The 19,229-nt window shown below is 37.9% G+C and overlaps 1 protein-coding gene across 3 annotated transcripts; it reads left to right on the forward strand.

Moving 5' to 3' along the window:
* The first annotated feature begins 418 nt into the window (after window positions 1–418).
* Window positions 419–18,670, forward strand: etv1 (ETS variant transcription factor 1). 3 transcript variants are annotated; one of them, XM_053647532.1, is made up of 12 exons: window positions 419–893; window positions 1,143–1,221; window positions 1,515–1,562; window positions 5,680–5,733; window positions 8,907–9,036; window positions 10,351–10,542; window positions 12,031–12,278; window positions 13,588–13,656; window positions 13,747–13,815; window positions 15,892–16,061; window positions 17,853–17,954; window positions 18,128–18,670. In XM_053647532.1, the coding sequence occupies exons 1-12, from the start codon at window positions 699–701 to the stop codon at window positions 18,347–18,349; spliced, it is 1,578 nt and encodes a 525-aa protein (XP_053503507.1). In that variant the 5' UTR covers window positions 419–698; the 3' UTR covers window positions 18,350–18,670. The 3 variants fall into 3 exon arrangements, with proteins under 3 accessions (XP_053503507.1, XP_053503504.1, XP_053503506.1); XM_053647529.1 differs by lacking the exons at window positions 419–893; window positions 1,143–1,221; window positions 1,515–1,562 and adding an exon at window positions 1,585–2,329 and having other exon boundaries at window positions 10,312–10,542; XM_053647531.1 differs by lacking the exons at window positions 419–893; window positions 1,143–1,221; window positions 1,515–1,562 and adding an exon at window positions 1,585–2,329.
* Window positions 18,671–19,229: the final 559 nt, after the last annotated feature.

Consider the following 19,229-nt stretch of genomic DNA (forward strand, 5'->3'; position numbering starts at 1 on the left):
TAAGAAGTACTCTTGGGGTGCCACTCTAGGAACATATCATAACCAAAATCCGATGATCACGACAGCCATTATTGTTCTGCTGTACATCTATGTAAATTCGGTCTACGTGATGTTAGAGGAGTGTAAACAGGACTGTGGAGGGCAGAAGGGGCGCTCCGGGGTTTGGCGGCGCGTCGCTCGGAGCCAATGAGAATGCGCAGCGGCGGCGCGGCTTTGAAGGGAGGCCGAGAACTCGCGGACCTGATCGCCGAAATCTGTGCAGAGAGAACGCCGAGACTCAGCACCTTTTCCCGTTTCAACTTGTGGATACAACACGCTGCGTTTTATAGAGGTGAGTGCGACATTTCCGCTACTATCGGTGAGTTTGGAAAGTCCGTAGCGACGCGTAAAATCTCCAGTGTTACATGAATACAGCTGCGCGCAACATAAACGCAAACGTTAGGCTTTTAATCCGTGTACCAAGAGTTAATCCAATCCTGAATATGTTAATTCAACCGTAATTGAAGTGTTAGTTTATCCTACCTGCTGCTCATACCTGCTGTATGAAATGAATCGGACAGATTAGATATTAAATACGCGCCGACGCTGAGAGACACTCCACGTTTGGAGCGCAGATCGCCAGATTACACGCTTGTATGCGTCTTGGTGAATGGAGCATCTGAAAGCGGACCTTCTCTGCGGGTTCGAGCACTTCATTCATGCTTTTTTTCCCCTCCCTTTCCACTAAAGCAGCTTCAAGCCGTTCTCTCAGAGCAGCTCAGGCGCTGATCGGACGGCGCACTGAACGCACAGCTCCAGATAACATCTCCACTCAGATCTCCCAGAGTCAGAGTCCAAACTGCTGCAGAATGGACACACTTTACGACCAGCGAGTGCCTTTCATTCATGCACATGTAAGTAGGCTGCAAGGTTGCATGTTGCCTGGTCTGCATCACAGATGCAGCACACAAAAGTAGGCTACTCATATTATATTTCATCGAACAGCTTACACGTGATGTGTTAGACCTTTAAAGTGAAAATCTTGCAAAATAAATAAATAAAATTAATAAACTTTGATTTCAATCCAAAATGAACACCACAGCCTGTGCGCCCTGGCTCATCTCTGATAAATGGATTTGTTTGTCTGTTCCTCAAATCCACAGGGAAAGGCATGCAGTAACAGACTGGCAAAAGACAAGAAAAGGAAATTCATTAACTCTGACCTGGCTTTGGACACTGAGGGTAAGCACAGAACATGTAGAGGGGGTGGCTGAAAGAGGCAATCTTCATTTCACGGGTTCTTAACATTTCACAAAATGCAATTTGCTTGTTTCCACCTGCACTCTGTGCTGTAAAATCTCAATTACAAACCACATGCCTCTGAAGAAGCTTCACAACATGCTCCCCCAGCTCTCAGACCCAGACTGAGGTGTGTGTTGTTGAACTAGAATAGCACAAACTGTAGTCTGAAGTGAAATAAGCGAAGATTGTCATTGTGGTCCTTTTTCTGATTGCATGTCTGTCCTTTGTCACAGAGCTTTTCCAAGATCTCAGCCAACTTCAGGAGACCTGGCTGGCAGAAGGTAAGCTTTTGTATATGTGTGTATGTGTGTGTGTGTGCTGTGTTAAAAGCTTGGCCTTGTTGAAGTTATCTATAGTTGGTTGGATGATCAACAAGCGCTTTTGTGTTAAAGATAGAGAAATAGAGGAGAGAGAGCGAAAAGGTGGGGGAGGGGAAAGCAATATGCCTCAAGTTACAATGCCTAATATGCAGTCCAATTAATGCGTGTGTGGCGAAGGCACCTCATGTGTCATGCATACATTAAAGAGGCAGAGGAGTCTAGAGGGAGACCGAAGAGCTTCTACTGCGAGTGTCATCACAAATTACCAGGAGAACTTGCGATCGCACTCACTCTCTTCTCCCCCGCTTTTGGCAAACGCTAAGGCAGCCGAGCCACCACCACCACCACCTCTTTCTCCCTCTCTCTCTCTCTCTCTCTCTCTCTCTCTCTCTTTCTCTCTCACACATGCACACTCTCTGCTTCTGTCTTTCTCTCCCTTACATCCTCTTATAGTGTCTATATATGAATCTTTCTAAAGAACTACAGTTATCAGTGCTGCGTGTTAAGAGTTTTTTCACTTTTTGGACAAATGGACAACTTTTGAAAATGCTCAGAAGGGGTGCAGCCTGAGCCGTAGCCTCCACAAGTTCTTTTTTTTTTTTTTTACTTTTCTGACTTGATTGATTTTTTTTCTGATGGAAAGACATGCTTGTTATGGTGTAACGGGATGCTTCAGGACTTGAGCGCCAGCGTCTTGTTTCCTTCTTGCTTGCAGCACCGGCCTTTAGGTTAGTGGTGTATGTTTTGTCCTGTGATATTTCTGGCAATTGAACATGTTTGTAGCTATTTGTGTTCAAAAAGGTTTAGTATATAATTCAGAAAAAAAATCTTAAGAGGTAAAAATTTTCAAATCTTTAGATAGGTAACTATAGTAGTACAGTATAGTATTGATTGCAGTTCATCTTAAATATGTATAATTGGAAAATGTCTGCATTTATTATCAGTTGACTAAAAGAATCTAACACTATTTGTGTGCATGTGTGTGTGTGTGTGTGTGTGTGTGTGTGTGTGTCTGTGTGTTTGTGTGTGCGTGAATGCGTTTTTTGCGAAAACTTTTGTATGATTTTGAGCACAAAATTGTTTAACAAAAATCATTCTGGACAAAAAAATTAGATGGCTGGTTTAGACCGTTCTTTACAACAATTTTAATAGAATTTTTAAGGGTTATTAAAGGATTAGACTTTATATTTGTAAGAATTCAATCATTTTTAATGATATATTTTTGTTTATTCATATTCACAGATTTGAGTTGTTTATTTTTTTTTTTTAAAACAATGCCTTATTTCTTGTACTCTTATTTTCTAGTACTGCCTTAAATATTTTAGAGAGGTTTATAATATATGAATATGCATCAGAATCCGCTAGAAGTTGTAGTTTGGATTTCTAATATCCTTCTAAGCAGTTTGACCCAGAAGGTCAACCTCATCTTTTATGTGCATATTTTAAATAAACAAAATAGATTGTCACATTAAAATTATGCAAAGTAGTTTTGTAAAACTTGGACCAGTGCTTTGCATTAGGGACATATTTCCACAGTCTACGTCTTTGTTGCTTAGGGTCTGTGTTGTACACGAAATAAGCAATTAACTTAATGTTCTTGTTTATGTTTATGATTTCACTTTTTAGCCATTTTGGCATTAAGAAATATAATTGGACATTTAATAATTAAGTCATGACATTTAGGTAAAAATAATAATAATTATACACGTTTATTATTAACTTTTATTATTGACTTGGTGAATTACAGTAATAGACTTTACAGTTATCACAAATGTTCAGTGTAATAAAAATGTGTATAAAGACATTATCATTACCATCAAACGGACTAAAATATGACCCGGCGCACACCTAAGTGTGAAAGAATCTCAATATTTGATAACCTTAGACCATCGTCATGTATTCTTTAACACGTTTAAAATCCTTGCAGTACTGCTGAAGAATTTTCGGATGAGAAACCCGCTTAGGAATAGATTTGAGGACACTTTGCTTTCCTCAGTGCCAGTGTGATTATAGAAATTCCACCTCAGGGCCTTTAAAAGAATAAGACATCATTTAAATATTTTAGTGCCTCAGGAAGGAAGATGGGGATTTAAAAAAAAAAAAAAAAAAAAAAAAGAACTGTCCACTGCTGTAGATATTATAGTGACGAACCCAATTCAGTCTGTCTTACATCAGTCAGCCACGGTGGCCAGAGGTTGTAGGCAAATTGTAGATAGATTTAATAGATGACTTCCTGTCCATTAGAACCAAAACGAAGAACTACTGGAATCATTTCAGAGATTTATCGTCTCAGGTAATTGAAAAGAAGAGGAAGACGTATGAGAGACCGACTGTATTTCCGACATGAGAGACTAAAGAGGTGATGGGGTGGTCATTTGACACGCATGTGTTATTTTCACCAGGGCAGCCAGCTATAAGTCCCTTTAAAAATTATAGACGAGTTTTTAATTTTTTTTTTATCTATGTCATACAGGGAAGCATCTTCTGAAAGGAAAGTAATAATTATAAATAATTTATCATTATGTCAAGTCAGTTGTAGGTTTGTGTCCTAAAGGTAGACTCTTATGCAGTGTCACTTTAATGTGAATTATACAGAGGACTTATAATAGTGTGTTTGCACCACTGTGCATCTGTGTGTAATGATCGAGCCACTCGAGGCCTGCATTTTCACTGTGTGTGTCTTTTTTTTTTTTTTTTCCTGTGAATGACGGCAGTGCTCCAACTCCCAGGCCGTCCTCAGTAGTGCTGCCTGGATCAGCTGTCTCATTCACAGGCTCTCTCATTCACCCTGCTGAGTCCTGCAGCTTTCTTCCTTCTCCCTGTCTCTTCATCTCCCTCTCATTTGCGTTAACCTATACTCTGTCTTTTGTGCCTCCTTTCTTCCTTATTTCATTCTAAGATAGTAAATAAATGGTAGACATGACTGTTAGCAGCACCCTTTTTCATTGTAAATTTGGACCAATCTGTCAGATGGGTGACAGTTTTGTAATGGTGATGTTGCTGTGCGTATTTGAAGTGCTCTTTGAGCTTTTAAACACCTTTATAACCACACAGGCTTGTACCATAAAGATAAGTCATCTGTCAACTGCTTTGCATGCAGCATATGTTAGAGTGGACACGAGTGTGTGCGTGTGCGTGTGCGTGTGTGTGTGTGTGTTAAGAAAAGCAAAAACTTAACTTATTGCCCTCATTAAACCAAATAAAAGTGCAGTACGTTTGTATATTTATATTTGTGTGCCCTGACATGTTACTGTTGGTGTGAAAATGGAAATCCATATTTATCACTCCAAAATGAACGTGCTAATAGGCTGGCGCTCAGAGGTCTCATACTGATTTTTGCCTCACAGGCTTTTACACCAGATCGGGCTAGTGGGAAACAGACACACACTCAAAGTGTAAAACGTGTGGAACATAAACATGAACAAGCCTGATTGCAGTCTGCACTGAAGGATTCATTATTTTAGCATTAGGCAGCAGTGGAGGAGAGATGCTTGGTTTGGAGGCGAGCCGACGCGGCAGGTACAGGTGCATTCACCAGTGGGGACGTGTCCCAATTAGGCGGTGTGAACAATGGGTGTTTTTTTGGGTGCATGGCTGTCCCCAAGTCTTGCCTCAAAGAGGAAAAAAAACACTCGTCAAAACAAAGAGAGCAGAAAACATTGTGGATTTATTCTAGATGGAAGATTTAGTGTTATGAGTATTTTGGTGCTCACTCAAAAATGCAATATTTCTTTCCATGTGATAATTTAACCCTCACTCATAGAATTTTTTTCTCAGAACATGACTGACAGAGATTTAGGATGTGTTTCACACGCAGGGCCCTGTTCTGTCCAGCAAATGAAGTCTAAATTAGATTATTGACATAATTAGAGGATATGTCTTCTTTGTTATAAATTAATAAATGTCCGCATGCGTAGGATTACGATTTTTGATTCATTACTGTTTAAATCATTGGAGCGTAATAGAGGAAATGACTTAAATACAGATTGTGTTAACTCTTCGAGTTAGCCACAGGCAAGGAGGAAAGAAACTAATCTGGTCCTGTTCTCATCTTTTTTTCTTTCTTTTCTCTGTTCAGCTCAAGTTCCGGACAACGATGAGCAGTTTGTGCCTGACTTCCAGGGTGAAAACTGTAAGTGTAGTGCGTTCTTATTTTGCTTTTCCAACTGTACCGTTCTAAAAGTTACTAAAGGTTTTACATGATTTCATGGTTGATAGTAAAATAGTCACTCAATGTTTTACGGGCAACGAAAGCTATTTGTAAAATCAGCTTATAAAAAAAAAAAAAACACAGTATAAGTGTTTGAAAACAGGTTTTATAAAACTGTCATATATATGTATTGCATTGTTTAGTATTCGTTTATTGCTATCTCTGTAAGTAGATGTAAGACTGAGTTGTAGGTTGTATGGTGCGTGTAGCAGCTAGCGCCGGTACTACTTTAAATGGCCATAGGAAGTAGACTTGGCTCGGGGCGATCAGCGGATTCAGTGCCAGTGTCGGAAGTGGCATGGACTGAGTGTGGCACAGTGGGGTATGAGGCCAGCTTATGTCTTAAAGAGAAGCCAAAACACACCGCCGCACTGAGAATGCTGAAAAAAAAAAAATAGAGGGCTTTGTCTTGTGACGGAAGTTCACCAAGCAGCACACAATACTCTTGCTTATGAGAGTACCGTAACCGGGTGTATTTCTCCTCATCACGAGTTAAATCAGGATTTTTTGGATCTATGTTTGGGTGTAAAGCATGAAAACAGTTAGGATTGTGAGATTACAATAACTGCATTTATAACAGCCAGGGATTTATTGTGTGACCTCACTTCAGAATAAAATATCGCTTCACCTAATATAATTCTGCACAGTGGTGGATACTGTGCACTTACTGTACTGAATCAGCTGGTGGTTTGTATATTTTTAAACACGCATCCACTTTGCGTCCCTGTGCACTGTAGTGCAGTGTCATTGAGCCGGCTCAGTGCTGTTAGCTGGCATTTGTGGATGCAGGCGAGGGAAGAGCAGGGCAGGAGAGGAGGGATGGGCAGATGGTGGGAGGGCGAGGGCGCGGTTGTGGCGCTCCTGAACAGGCAGCATAGCATGCAGCCCTCCCATATGTGTCAACGCTGGCACGGCCCTGCTTGCTCACTTTCCCTCAGCACACAACCACACAAAGCACAGGACTATAAAAGAGACTATATGAATCTGTGAATAAACTAGAAGGGTTTGAGAGAAGCTAAAACTAAATGCTGGGGAATGTAGATGTTTGGATTTGTAGGGAGTTTTTCTAAAAAATAAAAATAAAAATAAACAGATATGCAGTCTAGAAGTTCATATTACAACACTAATAAGAAAGGCTCAATCTTTTTTTACTCAGGTCATTCAGGAATGAACACAAACTAGGTAAAGACAATGTAACAGCTGGAAAAAACTGAATGAAAACAGAATAGTTTTCATTCTGTATCTGTAAGAACTTACGATTCCTCAGTTGACCTTTCACTGACTATATCATTATCCACCAATTTATTTAATAACATGCTTTTTAATAAATGTGAGATTTGCCTCAGTATAACTGTATTATTAAAACTATACATACAGCCCTTAATCATTAGTGTTAGTTAAATTTATCAACATGTTTGATGCTTTTCTGACTATTCTGTTCAAATATTGTAAGCAAGACACCTGTGTCAGGAAAACAAGCAATGCAAATTAAGAATTTGTTATATATTTGCCCACATGTGACTAAAATAATAATAATAATAATAATAATAATAATAATAATAATAATAATAATAATAATAATAACAACACATTATTATTATTATTATTATTATTATTATTATTATGTTATACATTATGACTATATTTTGTTTTCCATAACAGTGGGAAATGTGCAAATGTGAATGGGAAATCTTTCCATCTTTATAGTTCTTTAAACTATCATCCAAATTTGGAGGAAATGAATAATAGCAGCAAATGCCACAGACAAAATCATCGTAATGCCGTCCATTAAGAGAAATCAATGTGTCTGTAATTGCTGCAATCTTGAACGAGTCGCACGCATGACGTCCCCCGCTGAAAATAGGGTTCAGCTTCGCTGAAGAGCAAATACATTTTGTACTGATTTATATATTTTGTTCCTCAGACTAAAATCCATAATGAGGTATTTTACTGTACTTTAAGTGGTTCTTGTTTTGATCCATTGAAAAATGCATTGTTTAATCCATTGCCTGTCTGTTTTATCTATCCTTTAATTGTGTTTGGCAGTTTGTTACACAATACGTTGCTTGCTCATAAAAAATAATAATAATAATAATAATAATAAAAAGTAGATTTAATGTACATAGCTTGTGGAATTGAAACCTTGTGGCTGGTCAATTCAGAATCCATCATCATCAGCTGTAATAACGTATCTCCACCCTCATTACACCCTCATAATTATGGCGATGGAGCCACTGCTTAACGAGTGTTACTCTGTTCGACATTGTCAGAGGTCTTTATCTTGTGCCTTTTTAACCTCCGATCAATGATCGTAAAAGGTCAAATCTCACAGGGGGTTGGGAATTAGTCTCCGTGATTTTCCACTATGGTGAGGACAGCTGCTTGAGGATTTTTATTATAGACTCTCCAATCTTTATTTATCCATTATGGAATGGATGGATAGATAGTCGTAAAGCTGGATAGATAGATAGATAGATAGATAGATAGATAGATAGATAGATAGATAGATAGATAGATGTCCAGGTGCTTTGATAACTGATGAAAATTTATATTTTTCAGGTACAGCCCAATCCATCCTTAGTGAGTGGCAGCAGCAGTGCTGCATTACTTCTCAATACTGTACAGACTAAGAGCTGCTTTGCTAGGCTAACTGACTTAGCGTTGATCTTTTCTCAGAAGGACAGGAGATTCATCTGCAGTCGTTCAGCTCTTAACAGCCCTTTAAGGCATGAGAAATGGGAATGGTGTGGGAAGGCGAAGGGAGAGCGAGAGAGTGAGAGAGCCACATGATCAATGATATCCTTCTTGTCTGAGCGATATCTGCATACAGCTAAAAGAGAGCATGCGTTTACACTGGGTTACACCCACGCCAGGAAATGACATGTCTTTTAGACACAATGAAATAAATTGAATTATGTTTCATCTTGGGTTAACTTTTTTGTATCAATACATGTGCTTTAACAACTCATTAAATGGGTTTTCTCAGGGTGTTTCAGCACCTTGTTGGTAGCTGAAGCTCTTTTATCAGTGAATTTTTAATTACAGCATTATTTTCATTGGTTCATTCTCTCTTTCTCTCTATCACATGTACACAGTGGCATTCCACGGGCTGCAGTTGAGGATAAAGCGCGAGCCCCACAGCCCCTGTGTTAATCTGGGATCAGCCTGCAGTCAGGATAGACCCTTCAAGCTCCACTATGGAGAGAAATGCATGTACAACATCAGGTATGGTCAATTACACACACACACACACGCACACACACACACCCACACACACACACACACACACACACACACACATACACAATTCACCAATACAACATTCAGATAGGTTTCAGAATGAGGTCTATTTGATGTTGTTGTTTTTTGTTTTTTTTTTATAAGAACATAGCAAAGCATTATAGGACAATGAAAAGCACAAGACTGTAGCACTCCTTTAACCTATTATACTCCCTTAGATACTTCATCCATTAGCACATACACTTTCTATTTTTCACTGAAGTAACTGGAAAACAGATAATGCTTTAAGACAGAGACAGACAGACAGAGAGACATAATTTATAAACATCCCATTATCCTCACAATACGTAACTGCAGTATTAAATAACTTTGAATCTTCTTTTCCCTGTTTAATTGTCCTGCTGGCTTTTCTTGCTGTGGTTCATTTTTTCTTGATTAATTTCTTCAGCAGCCATAGAAACCCACAGTCCATGTCTGCATAGTCCTGTTCAAGCATAGCATGATTCACTTGTGTGTGTGCGTGCAGCATAATGTAGTCTATTGCTGTGTGTGTCGCATGTTGCAAATTTGTCTCCTATTTACTTAATATATATTGCACAGTACAAGCGTACAATCATATGTTGTTCATATCAGAGATCCCTGTGCTTCAAGTTTCCAGTCTGAGTGAAGTTATGTTTTCAATAGTAAAATAGTGCTGCAATATTCGTAATTTACACCAGCCCCCCCAATTTTTCATTCAGAAGAAATTGTGTTATGTGAAACAAAACAGCAGGTGCATCTAAAACCGAAAGGGCAACAAAAAAAAAAAGTGCAATTACTATATCACAATACATGTACCTAATTTTCTTTCCACTTGGACAACCATCCACATGAAACATGGTTGCCTGGTTACAGTAATCTTTCCATTGATTTGATGATACACTTATGACATTCCATGTTGTAAAGGGTGTAAATTGGACTCAAATGAACACAGTGCTGAAAAATACGACTAGCTTGATGACACCTGAGTTAAACTAGCGAGCTCAGTGCGAACGATGTTCTCTTTTGAGCTGAAGGATGAAATGGGAGAATTTGTGCATGTTATGTTTAAATGTGTCTGAATGGCACGTAATTGCATTTGCAAAGTCAAAGTTGAAGTGTTGATGTCAGCTGCAGATCTCATGTGCAAGGTAGTTAAACAAAGTTCTCCAACTAATGTACACAATTACATATATTTCCATCAGCTTATCCTGATAGAGCTTCTTTTCTGCAAATCCTTAGGGCTCTAACCAATCTCCTGTCATTCCCTGATGATCGCAGTGCCTACGAGCAAAAGCATGCAGCAGGAATGAAGGGCTCCAGTCCTGCAAATACGCCCTGCAGCACGCCCGTGTCCCCCCATCAGCACCATGTGTCTCCCAGTGCTGGCCTCACCCCTAAACCAGACAGAACATACCCCCAACTCAATGGCCCCCAGCCCCTCCCCGACACCACCTACAACATTGACCACAGGTATTTATGCAAATACTGTGCCAAAGCAGGCTTGAGCTTCTTATACATATAGGTCACAACAGACATATACCTGTACCTGTTACATAGAGTGTTTAAAGTGCCATAATGGTTAAATGCCATTGTGCACAGTCAATATTCAAGATTTATTGAAGCTTATTAAATACTGGAGAGATGTGTTTGATCTACAACAAGCAGTTTCTGATCCAAGGATTCTAAGATTAGTCAGTTTCTTATTAGAATTTCTGGGAACCACAGCAATAAATTCTTTATATGAATACAGCCCTCATTTCTATACTATATAAACCAGACAAAGGTATAACACTATCCTCTATGCATGTTATCACTTATTGGTAAAGATCTGAAAATAATTATTAAAGTACTACCCGAGAGGTTTTAGTCCATCATACCTTCTGCTATACGTTAAATATTACTAACAATTCAATCCAAAACAAACTCAAATCAGTTATAGTTTAGGTTGAAGTCAAGGCAAGTGAGTTTTATTGTCATTCCTCCATCTAAAATGTGATATCTTTAGCAGCATGGTACAACAAACAATACAGTTGCACAGTAAACAGAATGACCTAAAGTGCAAATACTAGACAGTGCAAGACAAGTGCAAAATTTATAATAAATTAATAAACTGGACAGTGTATGCTAACTAGACAGGACAACACAACAGTGCCGGATGGAAGAAATCAGTGTCAGAAAAGTGTAGCAGCAAGACTGACCATAAAAAAGTGCTTCACAGGGTTTTTTTTTTTTTTTTTAATCAGAGAAAGCATTTAACATAGCAAACTGAGGCTTTCACAATAACTGAAATAAAGATACTTTGCAAAACACTTATGGCAGAAGGTTATTATTAATTATTCAATGTCAAAAAAGTGGAAGGACAGTAAGAAAAAAATGTCATTGTCCTAAATAAGTGGGACGGTGGGAACAATGATGATTGTTTTTATTTTATTTCATTTCCACATGACGAGATCGGTGGGTTTGTAATGGATTTGTGTGTGAGCAGGTCAACAGTAAAGCACAAGACAGGAAGACATTAAAAATGCCACGTTAAATAATAATGTGATACAAGAGATGTAGAAGTATAACTTTATAATAACTCTGAATGAATCTGATGCAGTCTGAATTGAGTGCAAATATTCAGAAAAATGTTTTTTCTATTCCAAACTGAAATAGTATTCAGCAATGAGATGGGCTCTTTAGTAGCTGAGGGATAGAAGTTAGTTTTGTCTGCCCTAGGGACAGGGCTAAAATATGAGTTATGCTGGATGATTATTATTAATTATGAGATGATTGTTGTGGCCCTTTTTTGACTTTCACTGGAAAAAGTTTATGTAGAATATATGCTTTACTCATGCTTTATAACCAATCGATCGAATGCAGTGTTGCAATCACAAAATAGTGTTAAAAGCTCATTTTTAATTTAAATAAAATTTCCATTTTCCATGCTGACTTTGCTGCTGTTATGACTTTCCTCAGGTTCCGTCGTCAGCTGTCAGAGCCGTGTCATTCATTCCCTTCTCCGGCTGCGATGGGGCGAGATGGACGTCCCTTGTACCACAGACAAATGTCTGAACCCAGCATTCCCTTCCAGTCCCAAGGGTTTAAGCAGGAATACTCTGATCCACTGTTTGAGCATCCACTCATGGTGGGAGCGCCACTGCCTCAATCTTATCCCCCTTCTATGATGATAAAGCAAGAGCCACGAGATTTCACCTATGACTCAGGTGATTTACATAAAGGCAAAAGAGCACTTATTAATGTGTTATATGTTAAGGAATAAGATAGTAGATGTTCGAGTAAGATTTTCTCACACAGGGTCCATGTTAAATTAAGCAAACCCTATAGAAAAGATACAATACAGTATTGTGATTTTGGTCACATTTTATCCAAATCTTCCTTATCCCAATGTGTGTTTGTGTGTGTGTGTGTGTGTGTGTGTGTGTGTGTGTGTGTGTGTGTGTGCGTAATAGAGCACATTTCAGCTTATCCTCTGTTCTGGAGTGCATTTTTACAAATGAATTAATTATACATAGCTCACAGATGTTTAGCATTTGGTTAGCGGGAACAGTCAGCCTAAATTTGCTAATAACCTCCCCTCAGCCGAGTACTAACCTCCCCACAAGTATGACAGGAAAGAGTCTGAGACTGTTCCGGTAAATGTTTTTTCGGGTTTTTTTTTCTTTCTCTCTAAAGGCAGATCGTGGCTGTGTGAGGGATGGGGTGACTGATAGAATTAGTGCATTAGTAGAGAAAAGAGGTTCTGGTCTCATTTCCTGAGGGCCTGGCTGGAGCAGGGAGGAGAGAAGGGCCCCTATAATCTCTCCCCCAGGGCCCCCGGGCTATTGGCAGAGCTCTGGCATGAATGAAGTGGCGTTTGCTGTTCATTCATAAAAAAAAAAACGTAGAGGTACACTGGAGCAGACTGTCAGGAAGGAATGTAGCGTCTGGCCCTCAGCTGCTTCCTGTAGTGGTTATGTGAATCAGGACACATGCCCTAATCCCCTCTCCTGAGAAACAGACATGTCACGTTGCATTTTAGGGAAATAAAATTGAAACGTTGAGCCTAAAAATTTGAGCCTATACAAAACCAAACCTATATAATAACATTTCATTACAACTTCTTTACTTCGAGGGTGGGAAACGTATCTTTTGTGTTTTGTATCTTTGCCTTGTCATTTAGAAGAATTCAGTCCCATAAAAAGAGCGTGTTTGTTGTGTGCTGTAGCGAGGATGGGAGGGCAGTGGCTAATTTAATTAGCAGTAATTTCCTCGACAGGGCCATTACTTGGATGAGGCCTTGAAAGATCTTTATAGGCTTAAATGAACAGGGTTAGCTGTTTTATTGAGCTTTCACTTAGAAACCTTTGCTTTGATTAAGTTACATTACAAGATAACAAAATGAAAAATATAGTGCCAAACGCTCACAGTTTTTTTTTTTTTATGTGCCTATGTTGTACAGGTACTTTAATTTGTGGCATTGAAAATGTATTGCTATTCAATTCATTTCTTTATTTGCTTCTTTATGTGCTGAAGAAGTGCCTAGCTGCCACTCGGTTTACCTGAGACAAGAGGGTTATTTGGCTCATGCAAACAGAACTGAAGGTATTGTTTAAAGCTTCACATTAACATTTGTTATATCTAAAAGGAAATTAGGTCCCATACATAATAATAAGACACGTCTTGTTGCTGCAGGTTGCATGTTTGATAAAGGCACCAGGCATTTCTATGATGACACGTGTGTAGTACCAGAAAAGGCTGAAGGTAAGTTTTATTTTGCAACGAAATCATCATTGTAAGATCTCAGTCTATTATCCATTTCCTGATGTATGAGAAAATCAGATTTATTCACCAGTACAAAGCTTTATTTACTGAAGGATTCTAAGATGAATGCTTTTGCTGTTTGAGAAAATCTTTGTGTGTAACCGAAAGCTGTCGTTCACACACCATTTGCTTTTTTTCATGTGTTATAACAGCACATATTTTATCTAAATATAAATCTAAATATATGTACACACCTAACACAAAGCACTAATTGCTGCAATCTCTTCATGCCTAACACCTGATATTGACGACATCGAATCTGCAGTTTCTTATTGCCTGGAAAGTAGTAACCTGTACAGTTGTGATTAAACACACCCATGCAAACTAGTGGAACAGTGATGTCAGGGTGCGTGAGCATGGGTTCTGGCATGTTGTGCTTTCATCAACAAAGAGTTAGAATAACATCATTCAAAATTGATTCAATTAAAAATCAGTGTCCAAAACAATTACTGTTATCGGGTGTTACTATAATTACTGATGTAATGTCATAAATATCTTCTGGGTTTCAGCTTTACACAGGCAGTGAAATAATTTCTGAGAAAGGAATTTTGCATTTGCATTATTGTCATGCCAAATATAGCACAAAAAAGCAGTCAAATTCAACTATCTACAATACCATATAATTATCCTAAAAATTAATGAACACCTCACTCTCCGTAAAAGCATAGCCATTACAGCGGTGAATCTGTTTATTTGTTTGTTTGTTTGTTTGTTTGTTTGTTTATTTGTCCAGAGGGTACACTTTTGTATGTGTATCGTCAGGTGTCAGCACTTTTTCTTGTCTCAGTTGTTACTAACTCTAACTAATAAGAAATTAAAAGTTTATTTCAGTACAAATTGTTTCATTTTCTTTATTTTTTAATGGTTAAGTAATAATATTTTATAATAAGTTTTATAATGAATATATAAATAAGTGCCTTTCTATGTCATATTTACCAAAAAAAAAAAAAATAAATATATATATATATATATATATATATATATATATATATATATATATATATATATATATATATATATATAATAATTAGAAATATTTTTTGTGTATGTCCACTGTTTGGGTGTCAGCACTAAATATTGTGATTAATACTACATTATGATACTTATCGTATGATACTGTCCAACTCTATCTAATTACATGTCAATGTGACGTGATGTTTGCCATTATGATCTTCAGATTTGGAAAAAGGAGTATTATCATGCAATAAGATAAGATAAGATAAGATAAGAAAGATAAGAAAGATAAGATAAGATCAACTTTATTGATCCCACACTGGGGAAATTCCTTCGTTACAGCAGCTCAATTACACAAAAAACAGATAGGAAAGAATGCATATTAAATAGGAATAGAATTTTCAAAAATGTCTAATATATATATATATATATATATATATATATATATATATATATATATATATATACAATAGGAATAGAAAAATAAGAATAAAAGTAGTAAGAAAAATAATAATAATGGTAATATGTACACTATGAACACCTCAATATATGTACAAATGAATACAAATATGAATATATACACATGAGTAACACCTTGTTTATATACATTAATGGATAAATAGAGTATTGCACAGTTAACAATAGAGGGTGAGCAACAAATAATAATAAATGAATAAATGTTCAAATTGCAGAATTATTGTGAATGTGTAGGTTGATGCAAAACAGCAAGTCGTGCTACATTTTGTTGTTAATAAATATGGTTCGTGTATCTATATCTTGTTCTTGTCATTTTCTAGCTTTTAGGATCTTCTACATGAAAGATTATTTGAGATATTATTTCCTAGTATTGTGAATATTCTACATTATCTGTGACTAAATTCTAGTTTTCTTGTTAAAATGAAGCGAATCTGCATTGCTTTATTGTTGTCCACTATTACAACATGCTTTATTTTGGAGATTAAATGGCAGAAACATCCTGTATTCTGGGCTGTGAGATTTACTGTACTCCTCAGTGAAAACACTGTTGAAATCCTGACCTGATCAGCTGCTTCATGCCTGCAGGGGACATCAAACAGGAGGCAGGGCTTTACCGTGAGGGTCCAACCTATCAGAGGCGTGGCTCACTGCAGCTCTGGCAGTTCTTGGTGGCCCTGCTGGACGACCCCTCCAACTCCCACTTCATAGCGTGGACTGGCCGAGGAATGGAGTTCAAACTCATTGAACCTGAGGAGGTACTGCAATCAAAGTTGATCACAAAATATGATGTCCTATTAAGTGAAAATATGCTAAAGAGCTGTATGTAATATTTCTCATTAAGAGCTATTTAGTAAAATAAGTAAAAGATTATTAAGACTATTTCTAGACATTTTTAACGTCAAGTTTGAAAAGAGCTCATCTTGTGCTGTGGGCAGCAAACGTTACTTTATTTTCTAGAATTTAGTTTTAGAAAGAAGGTAAATTATCTGCCACCATTTCGAGCTTAAAATTTAAAGTATAGAAATAACCTTAATAATATTATATTTGTTTGATCACAATCTCATGATGAGAAAATGACAAATTGAACTATATTAATATATGTATGTATATATATATATATATATATATATATATATATATATGTGTGTGTGTGTGTGTGTGTGTGTGTGTGTGTGTGTGTGTGTGTGTATAATATGACTGTGAAATGCATTTTAACCCTTTGAACTATAAAGATGTACTTTCCTTATAATATGCTTTTAAAATAAATAAATTGAATGATAAACCAATAGTGTAAGAGATTAAATATCCCACTGTATATTATCATTCATTATGATTAGCCAAAATTATAAGCAATATAAACAATAGTTATTACATTGTTGTGGGAACCCTCCTGATGCCAGGTGTGCACACATGTGAAAGTGTAAATAAGGGATGAAGGCATGGAGGAAGAGATGTGACAGGGAATGGCTTAACTTTTTGTCATTTTGTAACTGACCATGTTACCCTATGAATTAAAAAGGACATACAGGCTCATGTTGGGTAAAAATACTCATGCTTTACTTGGATTAGAAAATAAAAAACTGATCACTCTGAACATAAACTGAACATAAAAGTTACGTTTCTTATTGTTATTTAAGTAATTATTCATGGTTCATTCGGTTATTCAGAAAATTGCATTTAAACATTGCATTAATGATACCTAACACTTTAATTACATTTCAATGAGATTAGTACTAGATAAGTCTGGTGTCAAATCAGGTCCTGCAGCACTAATATGCTGTGAGTTGCTTCATCACTTGATTACTTCATCCAACTGTCCAAATATAAGCCTAACCTTATTTAGCCAAATCAAGTTATTTTCACTCTTCCTTCAAACCACCATGTTAAATATTGAGTCTGAACTCATGGTCATGTCTTGATGGCCATAAAAAAGTTCAGGCCTTGTTTAATAGACAGCAAGCTTTTATGTCCATCCAAATGCAACGCGCAGCAGAGAGCTGACTGCTAAATATTTCGAAAGTGAAAGCTATGTTGACTGGCCGAGGTTTTTCAAGGAGACTAACAGTGCTGCGTTTGTGAGCTGCATCCAGCACATCAGAGCTCCCTTTAGCCTATGTGTGTGTGTGTGTGTGTGTGTGTGTGTGTCTGTGTGTGTGGAGGAAGCTGGCATAGGCCCATTGGGCAGCTGTAGGGGACAGGGGGCCAATTCATGCCATCAGGTGACCCAGGGCTGCAGGGTTTGACCAGGCAGGTGGACGACGTGAATGAAAAAAGGCCGACTGTGGCAGGTTCATGGAGAATAGAGGGAGGGAGATTTGAAAAAGAAGCAGGGGGCATACGGACAGGTGCCATAACATCTGCCATGCTTCACTCATCCTAATGAGCACATCTCTAATGATACATACAGTATGTCCACCTGAAGGAGTTTTAGAGACTAAAATAATATGTGTCGCATATAATTAGAGACTATTCCATGATAAAGACCGATTGCGGTTGAGAATTAATGAATTCTTCTTTTGTGCTTATGGCCATTTTTTATTCCGAAGGTGGCACGACGCTGGGGGATCCAAAAGAATCGCCCTGCCATGAACTACGACAAACTCAGCCGCTCGTTACGCTACTACTACGAGAAAGGGATCATGCAGAAGGTAAAGGATGTGACAGAGCTAATGCATTATGAAAAAATGTATTACGTTTTATGTAATATGTATTACCTTTTCTGCAAAAATCTATTAGAAAAGCTAGTAAATTATGTTCACGTCCATGTTCAAGCAGCACTATAAAGTGAAACTGATCTCCTCTTTTTTTTCTGGCTCTTTAGGTGGCAGGTGAGAGATACGTGTATAAGTTTGTGTGTGACCCCGAGGCCTTGTTCTCCATGGCCTTCCCTGACAATCAGCGGCCTGTGCTGAAGACCGACATGGAGAGGCAGATCAATGAAGAGGAGACAGTGCCACTGTCACACTACGACGAAAGCATGGCATACGTTCAGGACGGAGCCTACTGCAACCCGCACCCTTACAGCGAAGGCTACGTCTACTGATCATCGAGCACAGACTCTGCCACATTGGTCTCACCTTTTCAAATTCGTAAGAATTCACAACTAGTATGAAAAGATATGAACGTTTCAGTGGTGGAGGGGTTATCGCTCGTAGCTTTTCTTACAACTCCATTCAAATGAAATCCAACAACAACAAAAAAATCTCTCTCAGTCATTAGAATTCTTATGAATTTTGTGTGAGATCAGGACATCTTCGGATTCCTCTTTCTGTTGTCTCCATCATTCCCCGGGACAAAGAGTGCACTTTATGGACAGAGACGGGCAGCGTGTAAAACCTACTGTCCTAGTTACGGTAGTTGCTCCTTTGATGTTTGTTTCTTTTTTCAATAAATGGGGGGTGGGGGGGGGGGGGCATTTGAGCATGCCAGATTCACACAGGGCCAAGTCTAGAGAAATTGGCTGTTTCTGGAAATATGTGTTCATCTATTTAGACAGGTTTCTAGTCTGGAGTGTGTGGGTGAATAAATCTCAACCTCTTTTACTAAGACTCTCTTTAAATCATTTGTGTAGTGCTCATTTATTTTCATTACCCATCTACTTGGCGTCATGCTGAGTAGCAACTAATAATAATTCAGTGTATTTGTATCAGAATAAAGCCCATCAAACTCTCCACCATGAAATGAAACAAGCACACATTTGAGGTGATTCACTGTTCAGCAGGTGAGCAAGATCTCATAAAAGGCTCTCACCTGTAATTAAGAAATAAGATGATGAAGTACTACAACGGAGGAACTACAAATGTCTGTGTTATTTGTTTCTTTTGGACGATCGGGTCCATACTGAACATGCAGAAAATCGAGAAATAAACATTCCTGATGACTGATTGTTTAAGATTTGAAAACTGGTTTGACCCTATGTTGTC

This window comes from Ictalurus furcatus, chromosome 17 (assembly GCF_023375685.1).
Source record: "Ictalurus furcatus strain D&B chromosome 17, Billie_1.0, whole genome shotgun sequence".
NCBI classification, from domain to species: domain Eukaryota; kingdom Metazoa; phylum Chordata; class Actinopteri; order Siluriformes; family Ictaluridae; genus Ictalurus; species Ictalurus furcatus.

Coding starts and splice junctions, on each gene's coding strand:
- etv1 (XM_053647532.1), top strand. CDS start 699: ATGCTTTTTTTCCCCTCCCTTTCCACTAAAGCAGCTTCAAGCCGTTCT. Junction 1,222..1,514: donor CCTGGCTTTGGACACTGAGG/GTAAGCACAGAA, acceptor CCTTTGTCACAG/AGCTTTTCCAAGATCTCAGC. Junction 17,955..18,127: donor AGAAAGGGATCATGCAGAAG/GTAAAGGATGTG, acceptor CTGGCTCTTTAG/GTGGCAGGTGAGAGATACGT.